The sequence below is a fragment of the Furipterus horrens genome, unplaced genomic scaffold (assembly GCF_987537825.1).
Source record: "Furipterus horrens unplaced genomic scaffold, mFurHor1.1.pri manual_scaffold_4, whole genome shotgun sequence".
Classification (NCBI taxonomy): domain Eukaryota; kingdom Metazoa; phylum Chordata; class Mammalia; order Chiroptera; family Furipteridae; genus Furipterus; species Furipterus horrens.
The window spans coordinates 204,458,009-204,483,648 of record NW_028327174.1 but is presented as its reverse complement, the minus strand read 5'-3'; the positions used below and the strand labels follow the sequence as shown (position 1 = coordinate 204,483,648).

Here is a 25,640-nt window from a genome sequence, read left to right as displayed (position 1 = left end):
CTGTCTCCCTTCCAGGGCTGGGAGCCACCCCCGGGCTTTGTACTTCTTCCTGCAATAGCCTCAGCCCTCTCCTCCCAGAACCTTCCTGCTGTTTTGTGCCACCCCTCTCAGGAAGCCCCAGGATCTGGCCCCTCCACAGAGAGGAGCATGTGATATGACCCACACTGCTTCCTCGAGGGTCCAAGAGAGTCCTTAGGGGGTGGGGTGGGGCAGATATTACTGTCTCCCCTGCCACAGGGTGTGGGTCTCCCTCCACCACACAACCTGTGCCCTGGACTCAGGCCCCCATCATGCATTGGTGCTCCAGCAATCGTGCACCTTGGGGACGGGACCATCCCTACGCTGGGGGCCACTGTGTATATGCAGGAGGGTCCCTTCACTGAGCCCAGGAATAGCAGAAACCGGGGTGCGGAGCAGGATGCACAGGGTCCCGTTCTGTGCCCACATCCATGTGGGTGGTGTGTGTGTGTGGTCCAGCTGCGCAGGCCTCAGAGCAGCTCTGGGTGGTGGACAACACCGGGTGGGGCATCTCGCAGCCGCAGCTTTTGGCACAGAGCCAAAAGGAGCCTGGAGCTCCAAGACAGGTGGCTGGCAGTGCTGGGCCCTGGCTATGTGCCTAGCCCCCGCCCTAGGCGGGACCAGCCGTGGGACAGGAACTGTCCGCGCTTGGGCCGGAGAGTTAACATTTGTGCTGGCACAGAAGGGACAGACGAGTTCCAGGAACACACGGGCAGCAGGTCTCCCACCGCGGGTCCCACGGCTGCCCCCATGCTGAGGCCCTCCTTTCTCTCGCGGCCGCCGCTGTTGCTGCTGCTGCTGTCGCCGTGGCCAGTGTGGGCTCAAGCGCCAGCTGCAGCCACCCCCACGGGAACCCTGGGCGCCCAGGACTGCCCTGAGGCGTGCGCCTGCATGCCGGGTGGCCAGGCCAACTGCTCAGGGCGCGCGCTGCTCGCGGTGCCGGCGGGCCTGAGCCTCCGCGTGCGCGCGCTGCTGCTGGATCACAACCGTGTGCGCGCGCTGCCGCCCGGAGCTTTCGTGGGCGCTGGCACGCTGCTGCGCCTGGACCTGCGCGAGAACGGGCTGCGCTGGGTGCACGCGCGGGCCTTTTGGGGCCTGGGCGCGCTACAGCAGCTCGATCTCAGTGCCAACCAGCTGGAGGCGCTGGCGCCCGGCACCTTCGCGTCGCTGCGCGCGCTGTGCAAACTCTCACTAGCGGACAACCGGTTGGCGCGCCTGGAGCCCGCGGCGCTGGGGGCGCTCCCGCTGCTGCAAGCGCTCAGCCTGCAGGACAACGAGCTGACGGCGCTCGGGCCCGGCCTGCTGGCCGGCCTTCCCGCCCTCCACTCGCTGCGCCTGCGCGGCAACCCCTGGGCCTGCGGCTGCTCTCTGCGCCCGCTCTGCGCCTGGCTGCGCAGGCACCCGCAGCCTGCTCCAGGTGAGCCCTCGGGGCGCAGGCGGGATGGAGCAGCCGCTGCTGGTGCCTCGCCGCTGCTTGACGCCACGCCCCTGTCCCGCAGAGACCGAGACGTTGCTCTGCGTGTTGCCGGGGCTCCAGACGCTCAGCCCTTTGACCGCCTTTCCAGACAGCGCCTTCCACCACTGCGTGCAGCCACTCGCCCCGCAGGACCTGGTCGTGGTCTACGTGCTGGGGCCCATCTCCTTCCTTGCCAGCCTAGCCGCTTGCCTGGGGCTGGGCTCCATGCTCACTGCCTGCCGCGCGCGCCGCCAACGCGCCGCTGCCCGCCCCCCGCGAAGGAGACCACTGAACCCTGGCCCCAGCGGAGCCTCGCCTGCGGACCGTGGGAGCCCCGCTGCCACCCCCCAAGTCTGAGTGGGCTGCGGCTGCCCTCGAATATTCCCCCTATTGTCTGCCCTCCTTCGCACTGCCTTCAGGCATCAACAAGTGACACAGACTGAAATTTTCGTGACATTCTTTCAGGCATCACCACTGCACACATTGGGTCAGGGAGCGGTACGGTGCGCTCCCAGCTTCTGGGGCGGAGGGTCAGCGCGCAGCCGGGCACAGGCCGCAGGGGAAGGCATGCGCTCAGACACAGGACGGGCTAGGCCTGTACAGGGTGGCAGGCCGGCCGAGGACAGTCCCGAGCCAGCGACTGGGGAAGCCCATCCTGGGCTGCTGCCGGAGGAGGCAAAGAGAAGGCTCAGTTGGAGGCTGGAGGAAAAGCTGGGAGGCAGCTGGGAGCCCCACTGAGCCCCTGCAAAGCGGTGGCCAGCGGGGGAGTCAGGGTCTGCAGTCGGGGAAGGGCGGGGTTGGTTCGCAAAAAGGATCGAGAGGAGAAGGGGCAGAGGAAGAAGAGGAGAGAGAGGGTGGAGCCGAGGCTGCTAGGAGTGGGCTCTGCAGCTGGGGTGACTCAGGCCCCCACTGCGGTTCTGGCGGTGGCTGGGGAAGGATGGGGCGTCAGTCTCTGCTCCAAGCCCCTCTCCCCACCGCTCAGAGACCCCAGGGCCCTGCCTCTGCCGGAGCGCCCTGTGGCCCTGCCCAGCCAGCTCAGCTCCGGCCCGTCCTCAGCCGCTCTGGTCCGCGCCTCGGTCCAGCAGGGGCTGCCCGCCAGGCAGCAGGGCAGACGAATGCACGGGAGGCCCAGGATGGGCAGTCTCGGGCTGGTGGGCTTCCCTCAGGCCTTCCCGAGCAGCAGGACCCATCAGTGTCCTTGGCCGGGCTAACTGGGCAGGTGGGCGCCTCCGGGGGCCTCACACCACGGTGCTGACCGAGGGATCTGAGAGGTTGAGCGGGCCCGTGATATCAGTGGGATGGTACTGCTGCAAAATAGAAATACACAGACAAGGCGGCCCGTTAGCCCGACGCTCAGGGGCACACGCGGGGCCGGGACGGGTGGACCGGCCAGCCGGCCGACCGGCGGGCGGGCGGGCACGGCCTGGGGGAGGCTGGGGGGCGCTCCTCCCCTGACCCCGTCGTGCTCCGGGACTCTGCGTGGGCCAGGCCGCTGTCCCGTCCATCTGTCTGTCTGTCTGCGGGGGAGGGGGGCAGAGGAGGGCGGGCAGGGCGTCTCAGCTCTCCCTATGACGGGCACACATCTGCAGCTGGCCCTCCTCCCTCTCAATAGCGCGTCGCGGCAGCACTGTGTCTTTTTGGTTTTGCAAAGCGCCGCGTCCACCCCCGGTGCTCTATAAATAAGAACCAACAATCAATACCCGCTGGCCCCGCTGGCCGCCAGGGACCCCAGCCCTGAGCGCCCAGTGCCACCCTGGCCCTGACCGGCCACAAGATAGGGGCAGAGGATCTCAGCAGCCAGACCGACCCCACCCATCCCGACAGAGCCCCCCCACCCAGGCCTCCCTCCGAAAAGGTGCCCAGCCTGAAACAGGGTGGGAGCTGGGCTGCCCTCCCCCGCCCAGTTCCCCCAGCTGGCAGGGCCCCCAGTCACCCCTGCAGGGAAGGGCCAGTCCCAGATGCCACCGGGGGCCAGGGCTGGCCTGGGGACGGTCCCTGGTGCCCAGGGCGGCTTGGGTGAGGCCTCCAATGGGAGTGTGTCCCCAGAAAGGCACTGTGAGTCTCTGAACTGCACCTGAACTAGTGAATGGTCATGCCTGTCTGCTCTAGGTAGGATTGGGGGTGGCAGGAGGGCTCAGTGATACCCACAGAAAGCGGCTCATGGCCTGTGTGACTTTTGTGTTCTTTCAGCTGCCTTCCCAAAAACACTGTCTGCTGGGGATACCTGCACCCCTGCACTGCCCCACCCCACTCCTGTCCTGTGCACCTGCCCCCTCTCCCTGTGCCTGTGCTGCAGCCCCACAGACCCTCACTGTGCACCCACTGTCCCTGTGCCCAGACCCTCCTGGGAAGAGGAGCAGCCAAGCCTCAGGGTCCTCTCTTGGAGCGCTCTGGTGGCTTCCCCTGGGACTCAGATTGCTCTGGCCGTGTCCTGGGGGTCCGCCCCGCCTCTTCCCAGGCACTGGGGTGGGGGGTAGGGTGAGGGGAAACCCTCTTCCACCTGGGAGCACAGCTCCCGGGGGTCAGGGCCAAATCTGCCCCAGGACTGCAGAGAGTCTGCTGGGCCAAGGGCTGTGCTGGCTCTGGCTGGTCCCCCTCCCCACCTGAGACCGGGGTGGCCCTGGCAAGACTGGGTCCATTTGCGAGGCTTTCAGTCCAAGCCGCACAGCCAGGGCGGGGACAAGCTGCCCGTAGCAGGAGGGCAGGGAGCTCTGGGCCCAGGCGGAAGGCCTGGCTTGGACATGGCCTGGGGTGTGTGGTGCTGGGGGGTCAGGAGCTGAGGTGCTGGTCTCCTCCAAGGAGGCCTCCCCTTCCTGGGCCTCTGTCTGGGAGCCTCCATGCCACAAGCTCTGTCTGCCAAGGGTTTATAGGCCACCACCCCCAACTCCCCAACCTCAGAACTCCTGGGGCTGCCGGCACACCTCCTGCAGGGTCCCTGCTCAGCCTGGGGTGGGAGCTGCCCCCTCTGGTCCCATCCACTCCCTGCCTGACAGTCCCCTGTGGCTAGGGGCCTGTTCCAACTCCAGGGCCCAACCGTCCACCCAGATGGAGCCAGGCCCGGCCCCCAGCCCCGGCCCACACAGAGACCACATGGAAGGGATGCAACAGGCATGGCTCTGGTGAGACACGTGAGACAGGTGTCTGGGTGGCGGGGCCGGCAGCCAGACAGATGGACGGATGGGACATCACAGCCACCCCTCTCCGTGGATGCTGCGGGGAGGGAGAGAGGGCAGTGGGCCCCACCCGGAGAGGCTGAGAAACTGACAGAACAGAGAGGTGGAGTGGCTCCCGGTGTGTGAGGAGCCCAGGACAGGGCAGTTCCGGGCTCCCGGGGCCCCGGGCATGGCCCCGAGGGGTGAGGCTGACCGGCTGACCAACGACATGACACAGCTTCAAGATGGCGCATGGCGTCATGGCATGGGGCGGACTAACGCAGAGACACATGGGGAGAGAAGACCCAGTGGGGGCCAGAGGAGAGAGGCCCAGAGGGTCGGAGAGAGAAGACCTAGTGTGCCAGGCGAGTGGAGGTGCGGGCAGAGGCCACAGTGGGCAGGTGCGGGGGGTGGGATGACGAGGGAGGGACAGGGCACGCCTGATGCACAGGACACGACACGGAGCGGGCGAGAGAAGAGTCGGAGACGGGGGACTAGGCGTTCTTCCCCTTACCGTGTCTTTGGAGGACCTACGTCTCTTGAAGCTGGAAGCCAGGGTGGAGGTGATAGCCCTAAATGTGGCTTTCTTTTTAGGGTCGGGCTCTGCTCTACCACTCTTTCTATCCTAAAATGAATATGTATAAGTGATTAGACGGCTAGGGGGACAGCCACACCTGCCCTTGCCTGTTCCTTGGGGGCCGCTGCCGGCCTAGCCAGCCACTCAGGCCCTTGCTCCTGCTTCCCTGCGCTGGGCTGACGGATGGAGCTCCGAATGCACGAGGGCGGCCTCTGTTCCCGCCCGGCTCAGGCCTGACCTTGCTTGTGCTGGAGCTGGGCTTGGGGGAAGGGGCGGGTCCCGTCTGGCTCTCATCCTGGGAGGTCCACCTGGCTCCCTGGCTCTTGGGTGGCCCTGGTTTACAGGCGTCCCAAGGAGGAGGGTCCCCTCGAGCACTGGAGAAGTCGCCCCCTCAGGCCTGCCAGCCACTCTGACCCCTGAGAGGGCACACCAAGATTCAGGAAGGGGCCAAAGGATCAAAGGTGGGTGTCAAGATGAATTGGAGCGACAGACAGTGGCAGCTCCCAGGACCCTGGCCTTGGGTCTGATGGCCAGGACCGTCTGTGCCTGCAAGTGAGAGCAGTGGCCAGGTCCCAAGAGCAAGAGTGGGCAGATGGAGGTGCGGGGACTCCAGCAACCCATCCACCCAAGACACGCCCCCCCCCCCCCTGCACTGCCAGCTTCTTCCCAGGACGCAGGCTCTGGGGAGGCCCCCAGAGAAAGAGAAGAATGCCACAAACTGGACTTGGGCCGTGGGCAGGAGCCACAGGCCTACACAGACCCCACGGCCTGCCCCACCCAGGTGGGCTGTGGCCGCCCCTCACGCAGCCTGTCCCCTGCCAGCAGCAAATTCCCACTGACACAGCCTAGGGCACCAGGCAGGGCCCGCCAGACAATTCAGACTGGAGTTATGGAGCACAGGACACAGCAGGGCAGCAGGGAAGGGGGCCCCGGGGTGCTGAGGGGGGTGTGAGGCCGCGGGGGCAGAGTGCCTCTCAGACTCACGTGCTGCACCCGGGTGGGTCCCTGTCTTGCCCTGCCTCAGTCTGCACTCCTATGGAATGGGCTCCGGAGAGCAGCTCTGGAGACAGAGGGCCAGGCGGAGGCTTGGGGCAGGGCACGTGGCCTCCCTCTGCCTGGTGTGGCAGCGGGCAGCCACCTGCAAGTGGCTCCCCACTGACGCTGCCTGTGGCCGGGGCTCCGAGCTCCAGTCCTGCTCACATGGGCTCCGGGAGCCCGGGGCCAGCGCTGCGGCCTGTGGGGATGGAGGAGGACTGGGGCCAGGTCGGGCCACGGGCACCAGGCCTCAGAGGGTGGCCTTCCCTACCTGCAGGTTCTTTCTCCACACGTTCACCGCGGCAAAGGCTAGCTGCATCTGCTTCCGGCGAGCATCCTTGTGCCGCTTGTACGCAATTTCGATGAAGATCAGGAAGATCCCAGCCACTATGCCGCCAGCCACCAGCATGAAGACCCCTGTGGGCCAGGACCCAGAGCCTCAGCTGTTGGCTAGCCCGGCTGCAGGCCCCCGGCAGAGCCCACCCAGTGTCATCAGCGGCCTTAAGGGTAAGGGGGGAGACTCACCTGCCATGTTCTCGAAGGTGAGAGTAGCAGGAGCGTTGCTGCGCGAGTCACACTCCTGGTACCGCACCCAGGTCTTGTCCAGGTCTTCCATAAAGCCGTTCTCGTGGGACCTGGGCGGGCCCGACGAGCAGTGGGGGTGGGGCCCGGGTGTGGCTGGGCCCCTGCGGGGTGAATGAGCGGGAGGACGTGGGGGGCCAATGGGGCAGGGCGTGGTGTGTACAGAGTGGGGCCTGGGCTGGTCGAGTCGGTGGGGGCGGGGCCTGAGTGGGACCGCACCTGCCGCGGGTGCAGAGGCTCTGGGAGAGCAGAGGAGGGGGTGGGCAGCAGAGGAGGGTGACTCACTTGAGGATGGACAGGGAGACGTTCTGTTTCCAGGGGCTGTCCTTGCGCATTCCGATGCCGAAACCGGAGCGGAAAAACAGCTCACCCGTGGTCACCAGGTCGCACTTCTGCGAGGCCTCGAACTCGAGCACCGCGGAGTCCCAGATGAAAGCGTGCAGTTTGCTGCAAGCAGGGGCAGGGGTCACAGGAGGCCCACGCAGTCGGGGTACCCTCGACCCACACGTTTGCACTCCTCTGTCCTGCCAGCCTGAAAAATTCCTGTCTATCCCCATCCCGTGGCCCCATCCAGCCTGGACACTCGCTTTGTCTAGCCCACCGCTCCCCTGTCCCGCACGGCCGCGCCCCTCACTTGTCCCGCACGGCCTGGATGGCCTCGGCCGCGCTCTCGTAGTTGTGCTTTTCCATGTGTCGGTACATGGTGCTCAGCTCCACCTGCCGCCGGAAGTAGATGTCCACCGAACTCTGCTTCACCGTCGCGTAGATGAACTTGTCCGAAGGGTTCCTCAGCTGCGGGGGACAGAGGCGGGCTTGCGGCGGCTCCCCGGGCCCACCCGAGACAGACCCCCGCGGGCCTCACGACCCCCGCCGCGAGCAGAGCCAGGCCTCACCCGCGGGTCGTTGATCCCTGTGATGCGCTCCTCGGGCCGGTCCAGAACCAGGAAGGCCGCCAGGTTGGCGGTGTAGGAGGCCACGATGATCATGGCAAAGCCGGCCCACACCATGCCCAGGATTCGCGCAGAGAAACTACGGGGGGCGCCTGTGGGCAGACAGCGGTCGGCTAGGCGCCGGCGGCGCAGGCTGGGCGGGGCGGGGCGGCGCGGGGCGGGCCCGGCGTAGCCTCACCTTCGCCGATGCCCGAGTTTAGCAGGACGCCCCAGGAGAACCACATGGCCGAAGACAGGGTCAGCGCGTCCTCCTCCTCCTCCTCGCTGTTCACCTTGAACCGGCCGAAGGGGCTGCAGGGCGCAGAGGGCGGGCGGGAGAGGGGGGGAGAGGCAGCCCCGCCCCACCCTCGCCTGCTCCGCCCGCCCCGCAGGTGGAGGTGTCCGGCCCCAGCCGTGCTCACCTGAATCGGTCCAGCAGGTACAGCATCACAGCCACCACGTGCACGGACAGCCCCACCAGCAGCCACAGCGTGCTCTGGAAGGGCTGCATGAACGAGTCCAGCGTGCTCCGGGGGATCTCCTGCGGGGCGGGCAGGCCGTCAGCGCCGCCCGAGCGCCCCCAGGACCCCACCCCACCCCCACGGGCCCCTGCCCACCTTCTTGACCAGAATGGTCAGCCCCTGGTACTTGAAGGGCTTGGAGAACTCGATGTACTGTGCGCGCTCGTTGTTGATGGTCAGCGGGGCCACGATCATGTCCGCCTGCCCGCTGAGCAGCTCTCCCATCATCCCGTTCCACTCCTTCTTATTGCTGTTGTTCACCTGTGGGGCGACACAGCGGGTGGGGACGAGGACGCCGTGGGCCCCACGCCCGAAACAGGCTTCGCAGTAGCGCACCGCAGGGTTGCCCGCGCCAGGCCCCGCCCAGTCTGCCCGCGCCAGGCCACGCCCAACCCACCGCCCCGCCCTCCAAGACTCCGCCCAGCCTGCAGGCCCCACCCACCCACTGCCCTGCCCCTAGCAAGAGCCCTCCCACCGGGACCGTCGGTCGCGTACCCGCTCCTGCGTGCCAAACTTGCCATCAGCCACCAGGTGCACCTCATAGGTGAAGTTCATGGTCCGTGCCAGCTTGATGAGCAGGTCAATGCAGAAGCCGTAGCAGCACTGAGGCACCGTGTGGCGCGCTGGTGGGAACGGGGCAGGGTGGTGACCACGGGGCTTCCCGCGAGCAGCGCCCCGCCCCGCGTGCCCCAGCTCCGCACTCACGGCTGCCGGGCGACGTGTCGTTGGGCCCGGTGCAGATCACTTTCTTGACGGGGTCCCCGTTGACTGTGAACTCCTCCTTGCACGTGCCATCGCTCAGCGTAGGCTTGACGTACACGAAGGGCTCCTGGTGGATCGTCACGATCTGCAGGGCCGGGAGAGGCAGAGACCCAGCCTGGACCACCCGCCCTCAGCTGCCAGGGGTTGCTGTCCTCTTCACAGCGCCCAGACTCCCCTGAAGCCCCTCCAAATCCCAGACGATTTTCCCCTCCTGCTGCTGTCCCTCTCTGGAGCTTCATCTCCCCCACCCCCACCCCAGCCACCTGCCACCGCCATTGGCATCATCTGCCCTCAGGAGGGGCCCCAGACTCCCCGGACCACCCAGGCCGCCTCAGCGTTCAGGAGGCACATGGCCGCCAGAATCCCTGTGCCCTTCTCTTGGCTTGCACACCACTCCCTCCACCAAAGAAGCCTGCTGGAATGCCCAGTCCTTCCGGGGCCCCTTCTCAGATGTCCCATGGGTGAGGGACCTCTTGTCCCCGCCCAGAGCCTGCACAGGACCCAGGGCCCGTGGCCGCCAGTGTTGATGGCTCAGCCTCCGGGGCAGTGGGTCCTTGTCTGGCCACCCCTCCGCACCTTCCCCCTCCTCTGTCCCCTGTCCATTCTGTGCTGTCTCCCCCTGCTGCCTCTCCCAGCCAGGGGCTCCTTGGGGCTCATGCTGGTGTTCCCTCCCCTCCCTGTTCTTGAGGGGCCCGGAGACTGGGAGTGGGGAGGACAGCTTCCCGCGGGGTGGGGGTTGGGGACTGAACCAAGTACAGACAGCGATGTGGGGTTTGGGGGCAGGTGATGTTGGAGCTCAGCCTGCAGGGAGCAGGGACCTGGGAGGCACCCTCTGCTAGGGGCTTTGAGGAGGCTGGGCCCACAGGGGTGGACAGGCTGAGCCTCAGCAGTGAGGGCAGACTTTTGACTTTTTCCCCTGGGGAGTGGGAGCTTCTGAAGGAGCTTAGTAACTTTTTAAACTTTCACCATGTTTTTCTCTTAGACAAGCTAAATATGTTTGTGCTTTTTAAAAGTCAGTCAGAAAAAAGTGAAAGCTGGCGGCCTGGTTGGAACCATCTGGCCATTGGTGTTTTGAGGTTACTTTGAGATTTTTCCAGACGTGGTGTCTGAACCATAGGGAGTAGGGTGGGCCTGCTGACAGGGGCCTGGGTGGGAGGCGCGGGGGTGGGTCCACAGTGCGGACAAGACGACTGAGAGGCACCTGAGGACCTGGGACACTGGGAGGTGGTGGGCTGTTGACCTATAGGATACCATCCTGGTGTTGGTGAGCATGAGGAGGGATTCTCCAGAGAGCACGCTCAGAGGAGAAGAGGGGTGCAGGAATGAGCCCAGAGGAGGTGGGAAAAGTCAGGCCAGCCAAGGGAGAGAAGCTGTGAGAGATGAGGCTGCCAGGGAGCTTGCTCAGAGGCCCGGGGAGGGAGTGCAGGGGGAACAGCCCCATCACAGGGTGCTGTGGGGAGGCCCGGGCCCAAAGAGGTGTGAGCAGTCATGGCCGGAGGCTGTGAAGCTGGAGTGGGCTTTGGCTAGGACCATCTGGAGGAGTGATCAGCAGGGTGGAGGTAGCATCTCTAGGTCCAGGACTCGGCGGGACAGAGCGCTAAGGCTGAAGTCCACAGAACGACCACCCATCGGGCTTTCTGTCCCCAGCAGGTCATTCCCAGGGGAGTCCTGTCCCTCAGAACTTCCCCAGATGTGAGTGGGGCTGGGTCTGCAGGGGCCCTGGAGACAGCCATGCGGTGGGGCCGCCCACTTCCTCCCCATCCACCTGCTCTCCGTGCTTCCTCTGGTGCCAGGTGTGTGTGCAGGCAGCCAGGTGCCAGTCCTGCCCCCACTTCCTGCGGGTACTTTCGCTGCCCTCACTGCGCCCGCTTCTGGGTCTGAGGAGGAGGGTCCAGGGTGTGGGCACTGGGGCCGGGCCGCGGGCCCCACCTTCAGCCTGGTGGACATCTGGTACCCTCGGGGCTTCTCCGTCTCTCCGCCTGGCCAGATGATCTTCCTGTCGTTGGGGATGACCTGGGGGTGGGGGTGTGAGATGGAGGGTGGCCGCGCAGGGGTCTTGGCCCCGGGACCCTAAGGCCCCAGCCCCCACCCCCTCAGGACCCCCACCTACGTGGGTGCCATTGTAGACGCCCACTTGCACCAGCTTGCGGTTCTGCAGGTTCATGATGCTGTAGTTGGCGAACTTCCGGTCCCCATCCTCGTTGAACTCCACGCGGCCAGTCACCCCGTCCGCGTACTTGGAGGACATCAGCACTCTGGGGGGGGGGGGCAGCGCTGGTTTGACTGCTCCATGCCGCTCCCTCCCTGGCCCCCCCGTCTGCCCCAGTCCTGGTCAGGCCCAGGAGCTGGGAGTCCAGACCCCATGTGGAGGGCTCTCTGTGGTTTGCGATGTTTGGGCCTCACAGCAGCCATCTTCACTTTACAGACAAAAAGGCAGACACCCAGAAAGGGCACAGTGGCTTGTTGGCTAGTGAGTGTGGGAGACAGGGTTGAGGTCCCATCTCCGTGTGTCTGTGCATGTGGCACACCCACCCATCAGCGTGCACACGTGATCCTTGTGTGGTATTCACCCCCATGTGTGCACTTGTGGCACATATGTGTGTGCCGCATGCCTCTCTGAGTCTGTGCGCACATATGAGCCTACATCTGCAGTTGTGTGTCTGCCGTTGTGGACTATGGCTCCGCACATGCAACTCAGTGTTTGCTACTCGGTCGGGGGGTGGGGTCTAGTGATGGGCTGGGCCTGCCCACCCTGGTGCCTGGTGTCCAGGGTACTGTGGCTATCCACCTGGGTCCACGGCCAACCCGGGCTCTGTATAGACTCGAGTGGAATCTCTGGATTCCTCCTCTGAGCTCCTGGGTCCCTGAAAGCACCCAGTCCCCACCTGCAGCAGGAGCCTCCCCCCAAGGGTGGGATTTCAGGGTTGGGTGCAGTGTTAAAAGCAAGAAGCAAGGGGCAGGAGCTGTGGAGGCACTGACGTTAAGACTTTTGTATGTGTTGGAAACGGGACAGATGATAACCACGGCGGAGCAGGTGGTGCCGGCGGGGAGAGGGGAGAGGAGGGAACGGGGTGAGCGGCTGTATCTGCAGTTCGTGGGCAGCAGGCTGAGCTGGACCAGCTGAAAAGGGACCACTTCCACCTCCTAAGAGTTCTACCCACTGACTTCGGAACGGCCCGGGCCCAGCCCCACTCAAGACCAGCCCGCCCAGTCCTAGAGCAGCCCCGCCCACCACTTCGGCGGCCCCGCCCATTCCCGGAGAAGGTCCCGCCCATTCCCAGAGCCTGCCCCGCCCACCTCTTGAAGAGCGGCCCGGTCTTCCAGATGTTGGTGTTGCCCACGCAGCCCCGCGGCGGGTCGGTGATGTTTTCCTTCTCCAGGAGCTCGTGCACGGCCTGGGCCACCACGCCCACCGCATCGCTGATGTGGGCCGACTCATTCTTGCCGTTGATGAGCTGCAGCCCGATGATGCCTGGGGCGAACGTTTTGCTTAGATCCCGTGGGGGGCCCCGCCCTCCGGGACCCAGAGACGCCCAGCACTCACCATCGGGGGCGTAGCGCAGAGCGTTCCCCGAGATCTCACGCTCCCCCACCAGCCACACGTACCCCGAACCCGTCATGTTCAGCATAGCGGCTGCGCGGTACACGGTGGCAGCGTCGTCCTCGCTGTGGGGCAGAGGGAGGTGACGGGCCAGGACTCCAGCCCTACCCCACCCAAAGCCGGCGGGCGGCTGCTCCTCCTGTCCCCTCCTCTCCCGCAGCCCCTCCCCTGGATGGGGACCTGGGAACATGGCAAGGTTACAGGGACCAGCCCCACCCCCAGCCCACATCTGGGCCTGAGGACCCCACAGAGGTGAGGTGGGGTGGGACCCAGGCCCCCAGAGCTTCCCAGATCTCTCTTACTTGTCCCCTATCCTTGCCATACAGGGTTAGGGTGACCGGAGTGGCAATGGATCATTACCGATTGATCACTTAGTCACCAGGGAGCAGGGACTCTTCCAAGTGCTTTATATGGACTGTTTTATTTAACGCTCATAGTGCCCCTATGAGACAGGCATTAGCACTAGCCCTGGGCAGGAGGGGAGACTGAGGCACGCAGGGCACACACGGTGATAAGTAGCAGAGTCAGATCTGCGCCTGGACAGTCCACCCTGGCACCCCTGCTCCTGAACAAGCCACCCAACCTCTGGTTCTCCACATCCACACAGGGACTGGGGGACTGGGGGCTGTTCAGGCTGCTCAGAGGCTGGTGGGACGCAGCGCCCAGGAGCTGCCGTGAGCGTCGTAGCAGACAGCACAGGACTGTTAGGAGGGCCGCTGCTCATCCTCCTGTGCTCTGCCTGCCACCCAGGGCTGGGGCCCACGGCAGGACCGGGCACAGGCCTCGCCTGACAGGCACAGTGCCCCCGAGACCCCGGAGGGTCTTTACCCCATGGACAAGCCCCTGGGCTCCCAGTCTCCTCTGGCCCAGGTCTCCCTGGTCAGGACAAGGACCCTGGGCCTGGTGGGGTGGTGGGGCCACTGGGAGTCCTTCCCAACTCCCACCCTCCCCTCCCTGCCAGGCGGGACCTGGCCCCAGATGTATCTGAACTGTGATGGGCACTTTGCTTTTCCAGTGCATGGGCAGCAGGGTGCAAAGGGGCTGAACAGGTGGACTGAGTGCTGAGTTATTGTCACAGCGGCTGGCCCTGGAAACCAAGGTGGCCCTAGGCTGCCTGAAGGGTTGCCCCAAGTTTTCTCAGGTATTACCAATGAAGAAATTAAAACCTTCAGTGCTTACTTTCTGTGAAAACGCCATTGTCAGGTGTAAGCAACGGTAGGGGTGCCCCCACCTGCGTCAGGCCCGTGGTCTAAACAAGAGCACCCAGCCACGATCGCCCACAAAACCAAAGTTGCGCATGTCAAGGCACAGCATGACCCTGTCAACAGCATCCGCAAAACCTGTCAGGGCTGTGACGTTTGTTGGGGAATGACATGCACCTATGCTTGTGTCATGTAAATTGATACATCGGCCAAAAGGCTGTAGACAGAAGCCTGGCCAGTCCATCAAACTTTTGCGGAAATAGCTGCCTGCAGTAAAAACGATTCCAGGACGATCAAAAGGAAACGCTTGGAAATGAATCCTCTGCATGGAGTAGAAAATGGACCAAAAATTAACTTGATGGGATCTCTCTGTAAAATGCATGAATCAGGAGCCAAAATGTGTCAGGGTGGAGTGCCAGGCAGGGTCAGGAAGACTGGTGCTGGCCGCTGCCTGGGGACATCAAGGACAGCCTTGTTGCCCTGGGCCTCTGCAGCTGGGTGCGCTGGGAGCTGGTCTGCCTTCTGCTGCGGGGCTCTGGCTTCTCTGCTCCAGAGGGCCCAGCATGTGAGGGGTGGGTGCCTGCCAGCCCCGCCTGCCTAAAGGCCTTGCACGGATGGTGGGTGTGTGGGTGCTGGGAGTGCTGGGCCTTGTTGGGCTGTGTACCCTCCTGCAGGCATGCATGTAGCACTTGCTGTGGTGCACATGTGATTATGTACATATGCACACAGATGTGTGTGCTGCATGTTGTGATGGAGCATGTGCATGCATGGTGTGCACATGTTCATATATAGGTGTGTAAATGTCTATGTCTATTGTATTTGTGTGTGCATGCATGCAATGTCTTGGGCATACATGTGTATGGTCTCTATATGGTGCCTGTGCATGAGTACATGCACGCATTGTATATGATGTATATACAGCATGTACACACCTACGAGTGTGTGTATCATGTGTGCACACGTATGTGGTAAATGCACGGTGGGTGTCTGTGTGTGTAGTGTGCATGCATTTAGTGCATGTTCGTGTTGTGTATGGTGAGTACATGGTACCTGTGCATCTGTATAGTGTGTGCTAACATGTGATACATACATGTGTGAGAGGATGGTATAAATATGTGGTGTGCATGTGCAATGCATGTTTGTTCATGTCTGTGGGTGCATGTGTGTGGTGTGTGCATGCATGTATGCACGTGTTGTGTGCATATAATGTGCACGCATATGGGGTGTGTATGTGTGTGCTCATGTGTGTCTGCTGTGCACATAGTTTGTGTGTTTCTGTGTGTGTAGTACATGTGCAACTGTCTGCTGTGACCATGTCCCTTTCTCTGGGCTGACTTTGCTTTTGGAGCCACATCTGGCAAACTTGCCCTTGACATTGGGGCTAGTGACACAGGGCAAGACCCTCTCAGCCCGTGTCTGAGAGCCTTCCTCATCCATCGCTGCAGCAGGGTCTCAGTGCCCAGAGGGAAACAGTGGAGAAGAGCCTGTCCCTCTGCTGGGACCTGGGAGTGACGGGGTTTGTGCATGGATTTTCCAGTTGGCTTTCTGGCCAGCATCCTGGTAATTACAGTGTATGGATTGGTCAGGTCTAGTTTGGTGTGACTTTGTCCTTTGTAAATATGCCCAACTGTTGAACACCTACATTTTGGAGTAGTGGGTTTAGTTTGCTGTGCCCTGAATGAGGAGCCTTCTGATCACTAGTCAACTGTCGCCTAGCCTGTCTGTCTGCCCATTGGTGGACCCACCCATCCATCCTTTCACCCCAGCACATTCTCCCAATCTCCCTCAAGCCCTATGATGAGTGAGAAGTGTGAATGAACAGGGAAATAAATGGGGAGGGTCTACGAGAGGCCTGGTCTGGGCGGGGCTTGTTCTGGGTGGGGTTTTTCTCTGGGCGGGTCTTCCTCAGGAGGGTCTGCACATCCTCCTGACTTCCTGCGCAGGTCTTCAGAGAAACCCTTCTCTGGAAGCCCTCCCCACAGAGCCCAAGGTTGGAATGTCAGCATGGGCAAGTGACTCATGACTCTGAGACCCGGGCTCGGGTTCGCCAATGTAAAATGAGAGGGGGGAGCGGGGGCAGGAATCAGCACCCTCTTTTTGCACCTCTGTGGGCAGGAGTGAGGCTACTTCCGGCCTTCCAACCCCAGGAGTCCTGGGTGGCCACACCCTGAGATCTGCCCCGGGAGGAGGGCTGCCCCAGTTCTGTGCCAGAGGTTTGTTGACTGAATGTGCAGACGGACACCAGCCTTGGGACTCAGCACATTGCTGGCTCCTTCTGGCCTGCAGGACAGCAGCATTTGGGGTGCCCTCCTCTGGGTGGAGCGGTCCCTGGTGTTTTTCTGCACCCTGTTGGAGCCCAGCAGAGCTCCCAGGACCAGGAGATGGCAGACAGCGGGTGGCTCTTGGCTGTCCCATGGGGTGGAGCTCTTTCTTTGTCCTTTCTGGGTAGCCTGGACTCTCCCTTCTTAGGAGAACTTGCCATTTGCAAACAGGGAGATTTTGACTGCGGGCTGGTCCCTGAGGCTGACTTGTGGGGACAGGCCCGGTCCAGGGCAGCCTAGCCTGGCTTTGGGCCGTCAGCTGCATCCTGCTCCAAAAGCTGCAGTCCTTCGGCCCTTACGCTCTAGCCCTCCCGTTCCCGCGGGCCTCCCCACCCGGGATCGCCTGGGCTCACGTGCACAGCAGCACACCTCTCCTCAGGCCCTCCCCCTGAGCCCGGCCCCCAGAGGAGAGTGTCACCCCATCCGTCACCAGCGCTGTTTGTCTTCCACGCCCCACCCCCAAAGCCCAGCTCAGGGCAAGTGGCAGCGGGCGACCACGGAAGGGAGGAAGAACTGAGGGAGGGATGGACAGAGAGAGGGTGTCCCACCTGGGAGGTCTCCAGGCGTACGTGGCGGAGGCCCTCTCTGGGAAGGGCATTTTGGAAGCTGAAGCTCAAGTTCAGCGCAATGGCACCCAGGGCTCTGGCCCAGGTGCAGCCCTGGGGGAGGGGGAGGGGCCCAGCCCAGCCTCACCTGGCCGAGAGGATGATGACCCGGGCCTCCAGCTCCCGCGCTTCCATCAGCAGAGCCGTCACGTTCTTGGTCCCCGGGTCAAACTGCAGCACCTTCTCCGCCTGTGGTGTGAGCAGGAGCATTAGCAGGCGGCCGGGGCAGGGGACATAACGCCTCAGGGGCGAGCGTCGGGCCGCAGCCGCTAGGAGCCCCGAGGCCGCTCAGCTAGGGCCTCCGCGGCCTGCACCGGCCACCTGCGCTGACACCTGCCTTCCTGGCTCCTGGCCTGGCCTGGCCTTGCTCATCCTGCTTCACCTGCTGGCTGTGCTAGTCTGCGCCTGCGCTCTGCACCTGCCTCCGCCTGTCACTGCTGTCGTCTGTGCTGAGCATGCAAGCTGGAGTGGGCCTCGGCACAGAGGGCGGGCGGCGCACGGGAGCCAGAAGAGTTTAGAACGCAACCGGGAGCAGAGACGGGCTGGCTCTGCCCAGCCACGGGAGCGCCTCTCGGGCCTGACTGCGCAGGCCCCCGCAGCGCGGCCTGGACCCCGGCAGGCGGGCAGGCGGGCGCTGGATGGGCGGGCTCCCTCCTGGGTTCCACGAGGAAGCCCGGGGGTCCCAGAGATTCGCATGCACCTCCCGGAGAGCGGCTCCTCCTGCGGCGGGCTTGCTCTCAGGCGCGGGCCGAGGCCGTGGCTGCGGCGGCGGGGCCGTGGGGACCCCCGCAGCCGCTCCTGCCCTCTCCTGCCTGTGGCTGCCTGCCTCACGACCTCGCTCTCCTCACTGCTCGGGCCTGCGGCTCGGCTGGGCTGGACAGCAGCCCTCGTGGCCGAGGCGCCGGAGGCCAAGGCCCCCTAGCCGGTGGGTGGCGTGCACGTCCATGCATATATACCTTGGGTCCGCGCTTGTTGTCATAGGACAGTTGGTCGAGGTTTTCATAGTTCCTTTTTTTACTCTGATGAATAATGTGCACAGAGAAAATATGCAGACACAGAAGAAGATTATAAACGGTTGAAAATGACGGCGCTAAAGCAATCACACCACCTCCTCGGCACGTCTGCAGACGGGCACGGACCTGGAGCTCGCAAACACCGCGGCCCGGGCGGGGCGGGGCCAGGGCGGTGCTGGGGACAAGGGGCCCGGGGGCCATGGAGGCTCCCCGCCACAGCATTGTGCTCTTGGAAACAGCCACGCTTGGGAGAAAGGGAGACCCTGTCCCCGTCCATGCCAGACATACCCCTTTGGGGTCCCACTTGCCGCCCCCGTCTCGCCATGCACCTGCTCTGTGCCCCCCCCACATCAGTTCTGTGTGGGACGTGAGCAGCCCCTCCGCATGCCCTACGCCTGTGCCCACCCGTGTCCTCCCCGCGTCCTCCCTCCGGCCTTTCTAAGAGGTCTGTGTGTTGTGTTCTCACCCACGGGCACGCACACACTCGGCCCCAGGAGGGCGAGAGGAGCTGGTGTGCACACGTGTGCACAGGGTGGCGGCAGCTGCATAGGGTGGGGAGTGCGGGCCAGGGCTGTCTGAGCATTCGAGTGTGAGTGTGTGCGTGCACACACGTGTGTGCATGAGCTGGTGGATGAGTGTGCCTGCAGGCCACGTGCCCACGTGGGAGTGCCCGGCGAGGCTGTGGGAAGGCCCGTGCGGTCTGAGTCTGTGGCAGGAGCGTGCAGGAAGGTGTCTGGTGAGCCTGTGAGTGTTCCTGGGCGTGTGAGTGTGTGCAGTCCCGCGTGGGTACACCAGGAGTGACATGCCTACGGGGTGTGGGGAGGCTGTCTCGGGAGGGGTGGAACCTCGAGGCCCTGGCAGCCAGCCCTCCCTCCCAGCCTCAACCTGTTCCCACAGCAGGAACCCCTAGGGCCCTCTGGGTCTGCTCTCTGGCTTCACCCCCCAACCAGTACCCCCTATTCCCTCCAGGGCTCTACGGCGCCTTGGGGCCCCGGGGTCGGCCCTGAGTTTGTTGAAGCCGGATCTGACTGCCCGAAGAGCATGCTCCCGCCACCCCCTCAGTTTGGCCTCCCAGGCCCTCCCCAGCCTTGCCTCCCTCCCTCTCTGCCCCAGCGGGGCCCGGGGGGCTGATGGGCGAGGACGCCCCCTGGTCCTCCGAGGAGCACCTGCTCCTCCTCGGCTAGGGGCGGGGGTGGGCAAGGAAGAGGCTGGGGGTCACCCGGACCCCCAGAAATAACCTCTCTGGTTTCTGAGCAGCCCCAGAGAGGGGGGCGGGGCGGGGGCAGAGCGGTCAGCGTGTCCGGCAGCAGCTGCCTCGTTGGTCTCCAGGAGGAGCCCAGCCCTGTGGCGGGAGGTGAGAGGAGGGCGGGCGGGGAGGCCTGACGGGAGCCCAGCGCAGGCTGGGGGTCGGGGTAGCTCGCGCCAGCGGGTGGGGCTCCGATGAGGCCAGCGCGCTGACACTGAGTGGGTCACGGGTCACGCGGGAGGGAGCCGGTCCTTCGGGAGGGGCGCGGCACAGGATCGCCGTCTGACAGGGCCCCCCAGGAGGCCGCGGAGTGCTGACGCTGGCTGGGGCGAATTGCGGGACGGGAGTGGGGGGTCGGGCCTCGCGCAACCTCCAGGAGGGGTGGGCGGGCGGGGTGGGGTGTTTGCGGAGCTCCAGGTGGTCCTGCGCTCGACCCGCAGGGACTGACACGGAGGAGATTTGGACTAATGGCAAAAGCGAGTGAAATGAGCCGAGGACAGGCTGGGGCGGGCGCGCGCCAGACGTGGTGGTGCTGACCATGCAGGATGGAGAGAGAAGTGTCACACACGCCACAGACAGCGCAGGCCGCTGCTCCTCCTGCCGCGCAGGCGCCCCGCCCCGGCCCGCGCCTCACCTTGGACTCGCGCTCCTCCAGGAGCGTCTCCAGGCGCTTCTGCGCCGCGCGGCCCTCGTGGTCGTCGCTGACCAGGAGGATGATGTGGTTCCAGCTGTAGACGCGCATCATCTCGAACCAGACGCTGGACTGGTGGGAGTAGGGCGGCACGGTGCGCAGGAAGCTCAGGTGGATGCTCTGCAGGGGGGGGGGGGCAGGGCCGGAGCTGAGGGCCACGGACTCCGGCCACTGCCGCGCGCGCCTGCGCACTCTGGCCTGCGGCGCCCCAAACCCCGCCTCGCCTGCACGCGCGCGCGGCTTCTCCTTCCTCCCACCCACAGCACCTAATCTGGTGAAGGGCAGCTCCACGTTGGCCCAGCAGCGCCCGGACAGGGCATGCAGGAGTCTGTGGAATTGTTCCTGGGGCAAGTCCCCCACGTCCCCGCAGCCAGCCCCCGATGGACAACTTGGGCTCAGGATGTTCTCCCAGACACTCAGCCTCTCCAAGAGCCCCTCTGGGGCTTCACACGGGTCCTTCTGCGTGTGAACTGCGCACACTCAGGCTGTCAGGAAAGCCTCACTCTTGGGGTACGTGTTTCATCCCTTCACTAAGTCTAGGGGCTGTGCTTCCAGGCCCGTCCTTGCTTCTCTGTGCGCACTAACTGCCCAGGAGAGATGAGGAAGGGGCGTGGGCTCTGCGCCCCTCAGCCAAGGTCCTCTGTCTGTCCAGGCAGCAGGGGTACGTCCCACTGGTGTTTCTGTGGACCCACACTCATCTTGGGGTCCTCTGAGGCCTTCAGGTTATTTTTTCCCCTGCTCCCTCTCTGAGCCTGAGGGCAGTGCCTGGGAACCTCAGTGCAAGAATGCCCCTTTGCCTCTGTCCATCACCCACTTGCCATGGGGCTGCAGAGAGGCTGCAGTTGGGGCCTGCAAGTGGGTCTGACCCAGGCCTTCTGGCCTGTGTGTTGGGCACAGATTGGCTGTGGGTTGGTACCGTGAGTGTGGTCAGGGTAGAGCTGGGGATCTGGCCATTAAATTTGCCCTCAAGCAGGACCACGGAGTTGGGCCACAGTCTGGATCTGGGCTGGGTGCACGTGGAGGGCGAGGGTTGAGCCCTGGGAAACGGGCCCTCCTCCCAGCCTCTCTTGTGCCTGCTGGCTGCTCCCTCCATAGAGACAATTTCTTCCTCCCTGCATCTGAGGAGACTGGTACCCGGGAACAAGGAGGCAGTGGCTGGAGGGCGCAGGAAGGAGTCCCCCGCTTCTCCAAGAGGCCCTCAGCTGCTCCCCAGGGCTTGCTATCAGTGCCTGTCACCTCTCAGGGGACCTTCTGCCCAAGTGCATGTGTGACCGCGCGTGGGGGGGCATATGTATGAGTGTGAGCGTGAAGGTGTAGGAGTGTGTGAACATGTTAGAGTTGTGTGAGTGTGCACATGAGTGTAAAGGTGTGAGTGTGCATGTGCGTACAAGTGTGGGTGTGTGCAGGTGTGAGAAACTATGAATTTGTCTCTGCTGGTGCGTGCTGTGTATTGTGCATGTGGGTGGGTGTGTACATGAACGTGTGTTTGTATGTGAATGTGACAGTGTGAGCATGCACATGCATGCACGTGCATGATCGCGTGGCAGGGTGTGCGTGCATGTACATGTGTGTGCGTGGGCATGTGCGACTGTGCGTGTGCGCACAAATGTGTGATGGTGTGAATGGGCATGTGTATGTACATGAGCGTGTGACGGTGTGAGTGTGCATGTGTGTGTGCACAAGTGTGGGTGTGAGAGGCTATGGCTTTGTGTGTCTGTGAGTGTGTGCACTGCGTGCGCATGAGTGGGCTTGTGAGTTAATGAGGCTATGAGCGTGTGGGCGTGCACAAATGTGTGTGCTCACGTGTCACCCTGGGCCCCTGGAGCCTGGGGCCCCCGGTCTGAGCGCCTGTCCCTGTCCCCCATGGCCGGCAGCTGCAGATGCTGCAGGTCTCAGCGCGGAGTGGAGCCGCTGCGCCGCCTGAGGGCTCAGGCTTACCTTGTCGGAGTAGATGGACATGCGAGTGGTCAGCCCCAGGACGGGGATGCGGTAGAAGCCGGCTGTGTAGGAGACGGGGGTGGGGGTGAAGTGGTCATTGGGGGTGGGTGGGTGGCTGACTAGGATGGCGTACACCTGTGGACAAGGAGACATTGTCAGCTGGGGTGGCGGTGGGCTCTGTCCTGCATGGGAGCCACATCCAGCAGCAGCAGAGGCTGAACCTGGCAGGTGGCAGGCAGGCAGGGGACAGGCGGGGGACAAGGGGACACCAGTGTGCACACAGCCCCAGGGGTGCACACCCACAAGGCAGGACCCCGTAATCACCCTCTCAGTTCCAACAAATCATAGGGGCAAGTCAGAGGCAGATAAGGCTGGGGTGCCTTTGAAAGGACACACAGGGAGATGACAGGCCCCTCCTTGTGCTTCCCTCCCCCAGGCCTCTCTACCCCACCCCCAACTGCTGGAGATGCCTGGAGGTGTATGACAAGACCCTGAGAGGGAGGGCAAAGGTCTGTCCCCTGGTCATAAAGTCACCCTGCTAGCGGGCTGGTCCTGAATCAAGCTGACAACCCCACCCAGACCACTCACACCCCCATCCCAGCTCTGAGCTGCAGTCCCAGAGGTTAAGCTTAGCAAGGGAGGCTGGGTGCGGAGCTACACAAGGGCTCTGTCCCTTTGTTGGTGGCTTCCAGGATGGGGTGATCTCACTCAGTTTGAACAAGACCCAATGCCCAGGCACCAAGTGGGATGGGCGGCAGCTGGCCCTTCCTGCCTGGACCGAGCCCCATCCTCCAAGCAGGGGTGGGAGGGACAGATAACTGCGCTATACTCCGTCCTCACGTTAGAAGGACCTGCGCCTGTCCCAGCTCTGCCTTCCCCTTTCTCAGTCACAAGCACCACCTGCCTCTGCAAAAGGTGGGACAGTGCGCCCTGGTCCCAAGGGGCCAGGCCGTGGCTGCCATGCTGGCACAGAGCCTGTCCCGCAGGGTGGGCTCAGGGAGTGACAGCTGCTGCTGGCACCTTTGCTCACGGGGCTATGTGGCAGCTGTTCTCTGGGGAGACAGCACTCTCAGGCAGCAAAACTGTGAGCCGGAAGTGTGATCCCCAGAAGGGGGACCCCCAGACTACTTCTCACGTCCCTCTGCATCCCCCATGGAATGTGTGAAAGAAGCCTCTGGCCACAGAGGTGTCCCTTGGGCGCGGGAGTGGCTTGTGAGGCGGGGCGGGGCGGGTTCTGAGCAAAGCTCTGACCTGGTTTTGGCAGGTGAGCTGTTTGGACTGATCTGTCGGCCTCAGGTCCTCAGCTCCTGTCTGCACCCAAAGGTGCCCGGCGGTGTTTGCATGAGCGTGTGTGTGTGTGACATGAAGTGGTTGTGAGCAGGTGTTGGGGATGCACGTGTGCTCTGTGTAACCCAACACGTCTGCACTGCTGTGCATTTAGATGGGTGACTGAGCCCAGGGTGGGTGAGCGGGCGTCTGCATGTGTGCCTCGGGGTGCCGAGCAGTGCATTGCACACGAGTGTTTGCCTGCGGAAGTGCGTGGGGGCGGGCGGGTGCGAGCGTGCGTGTGCATTGACTGTGTGCTGCCAGCATGCCGAGTACGCCAGGGCAAGTCTCCGCCTCTGCACGGACGCGGGGTGTGCGGGGGCGCGCCTCTGGGGGGGAGTGAGTGAGCGAGGCCCTGCTCTTACGTAAGGGGCTGCAATGCGGTGCGCCCGCCGCTTCATTGGAATTCAGTGGCGGACAGTTCCCACCGCGAGATCCCGGCCGCGTCCTCCCCCGCAGCGCGCACTGCCTGCCAGCCACTCCGCTCCCGGGGGCTGTGCCCTGCCGCCTCCCACACGGGGTCCCCGCAGCACACTGGGCCTCAGCACCTGGGCACTTCCCACCTCGGGCTGACCTGCGGCTGGGGGCCAGGAGGGAGGGAGGGAGGATCTGGAAAGCGGGACAATGAGGGCCTGGGAGCTGGTGACTGGGGACAGGCATCTCTGCCCAGAGCCCAGAGCCAGCCCCTCACACACACGGTGATGAAACAAACTACCACCCGTCTGTACACACCGGGGCCCTTCTGAGGACTGGCTGCGCTGACAGGTGACTTGTCTGGGAGCCAAGATGGGGCACTGGCTGCTCCTGAGACCAGCCCTCTCCAGAAGGGGCCAGCTGACTTGGGGGCTCTCCCTTAAGGAGAGGGAGAAGGCCAGGAAGGGTGGCTGAAACTGGGGCAGTGAGAGGGCTGGAGGGTGAGGGAGGGAGGGAGGGTGGGGGGCGGTGGTGGGGGAGGGGTAGGAGCTGGAGCAGTGGGAGCCTTAGGGGTGGGGGCAGGCACCTGGCTGGAGATGAGGTCCTCGCACACCGACAGGGCCATCTGGATGGCGTTGGGCTTGTGGGTGACGGAGGTGGCATTGAGCTGGATCTTCCAGGAGCCGTGCCGCTTGTTGGCCTGGTTCACGGCCTCGCGGAACACCTGCTCGTGCTTCCGCGTGCTCAGCACCGCGCCGATGTTGACGATCTTGGGGTCGCAGGCGGCACGGGCGAAGGAACAGGAAAAAAGCAGGGCGAGTGTCAGCAGGCGCATGGTGCTCATGGGCTCCGGGCGGCGCCCCGGCTCTGGGCAGCGCGAACGCGGGGCTCTCGGCGCATCCCCAGTGGGGCGCCCTGGCCGTCCTGCGCAAGCCCGACCTCGCGGGCGAGGGGCGCCACGTCCCGGGGGGCCTTAGGCCCTGGACGTCTTTGGGAGGGAAAAGGGCTCTGAGCCTTCGGCCGGCGGGGACTGTCCTGGGCCCTCCTGGGTTTTCGGGCCCGAGCGAGCGGCGCTGTCCGCGGTGCTGAAGCTGCTCCCGGCGTGGCTCCCGCTGCCTTTTGCCAAGAGGACACCGCGGAGGCGACTCCTCCGCGGGCTTCGATGTCCAGGTCCTGACGCTGCAGCGACTGCGGCAGCTGCGGAGCCTCGAGCGGGACTCAAGCCTCCCACCCCTCCCGCCGCCCCCGCTTCTGAACACGGAACCGAGGGAGGGCGCCTCCCGCGCCGGAGTGTGCGCCTGCGTTCGCGTGAGCCTTTGCCAGAGCGCAGCGAGCGGGGGAGAGCGAGTGTGTGTGCGCGCGCATCTGTGGAGGGGTCTCTGCGACAGTGACCCGGCCTGTCTGGGACCTACAGGGAGCTGACTAGGTAGCTTACTGTGTCACCCCGTGCAGCCTTGTGTCTTAACATGACTGAGTTGTGCGTGCCAGTGTGTGTGTGTGTGCGTGTGTGCGCACGCGAGCACAGGTCCTCATCACGGTCACTCACATTTTGGGAACTGACCAGGGGCTGGAGATTCAGGGTTGTGGAGAGGCCCTAAGCCATGTCCCTCTGGAGGAGGGTCAATGTGTCTCCCCTCTCCGGAAGGCTCGAAAACAGGGAAGACGCACCATCTGCCTGGCCATGTGACCTGGGCTCCCCAGGAAAGGGTGAAAAGAATAGGAGGGATGACAGTGGCCGCCCCCGTGTGGAGCTGGCTCTCCCATCAGTCTGGGGGTCTGGACCCAAACCAGCTCGGAGAGACCAAGGCCAGAAGCGGTGTCTGCTGGAGACGGGGCTGAGGCCAGACATCAGGAAGCACCTGCCCCAGCAAGGTGCGTGCCAGACAGACATGCCTTCTGCTTCCCCTCTTCTCCCCTCTGAAGCCCCCTCTGAGATCGCTGCCAGGGCCCCCCATCCTGCCTCTCTTCCTGTGATCCTAATTCTTTGTCCCCTCCACTCCTGGAGTGGGTTTCCCCCTCCTTAACAAAAAGGAAAGCCGAAGCTCCACCCCTGCCAGTGACATCACTGTCTCCAATAGCAACGGAGGATTCTGCAGACCCAACAGCAAAAGCCCCCAACGGGGACAAAGCAGAGTTGTCCCCACACCTCAGTGATGTTCTGAGCAGTGGAGAGGGGAGGAGCTGAGCTCCACCTGTCAGTCCCATTCCGGCTCCCCCCCACCCCGTCCCCCATAGTTCTCACCACTAGGCT

The 25,640-nt window shown here is 64.0% G+C and overlaps 2 protein-coding genes across 9 annotated transcripts; one reads left to right on the top strand and one right to left on the bottom strand.

The window, feature by feature from the left end:
- Window positions 1–267: 267 nt before the first annotated feature.
- Window positions 268–1,919, top strand: LRRC26 (leucine rich repeat containing 26). Its single transcript, XM_090275039.1, has 2 exons — window positions 268–1,435; window positions 1,518–1,919. Exons 1-2 carry the CDS (start codon window positions 361–363, stop codon window positions 1,829–1,831), a joined length of 1,389 nt encoding a protein of 462 aa, XP_090131165.1. The 5' UTR covers window positions 268–360; the 3' UTR covers window positions 1,832–1,919.
- Window positions 1,915–24,650, bottom strand: GRIN1 (glutamate ionotropic receptor NMDA type subunit 1). 8 transcript variants are annotated; one of them, XR_016510610.1, is made up of 22 exons: window positions 23,976–24,648; window positions 21,650–21,784; window positions 19,655–19,831; window positions 17,718–17,780; window positions 16,850–16,950; window positions 12,577–12,698; window positions 12,330–12,504; window positions 11,143–11,287; window positions 10,962–11,045; window positions 8,976–9,117; window positions 8,766–8,893; window positions 8,367–8,531; window positions 8,172–8,290; window positions 7,949–8,061; window positions 7,714–7,862; window positions 7,455–7,612; window positions 7,106–7,267; window positions 6,764–6,873; window positions 6,510–6,655; window positions 5,141–5,251; window positions 2,931–3,147; window positions 2,715–2,781 (listed from the first exon to the last, which is right to left on the bottom strand). XR_016510610.1 is itself a non-coding variant. In XM_090275035.1 (21 exons), exons 1-21 carry the CDS (start codon window positions 24,231–24,233, stop codon window positions 2,713–2,715), a joined length of 2,832 nt encoding a protein of 943 aa, XP_090131161.1. In that variant the 5' UTR covers window positions 24,234–24,646; the 3' UTR covers window positions 1,915–2,712. The 8 variants fall into 8 exon arrangements, 4 of the variants coding, with proteins under 4 accessions (XP_090131161.1, XP_090131163.1, XP_090131162.1 ...); XM_090275035.1 differs by lacking the exon at window positions 2,931–3,147 and having other exon boundaries at window positions 1,915–2,781; window positions 23,976–24,646; XR_016510612.1 differs by lacking the exon at window positions 5,141–5,251 and having other exon boundaries at window positions 23,976–24,650.
- Between the last annotated feature and the right edge of the window lie 990 nt (window positions 24,651–25,640).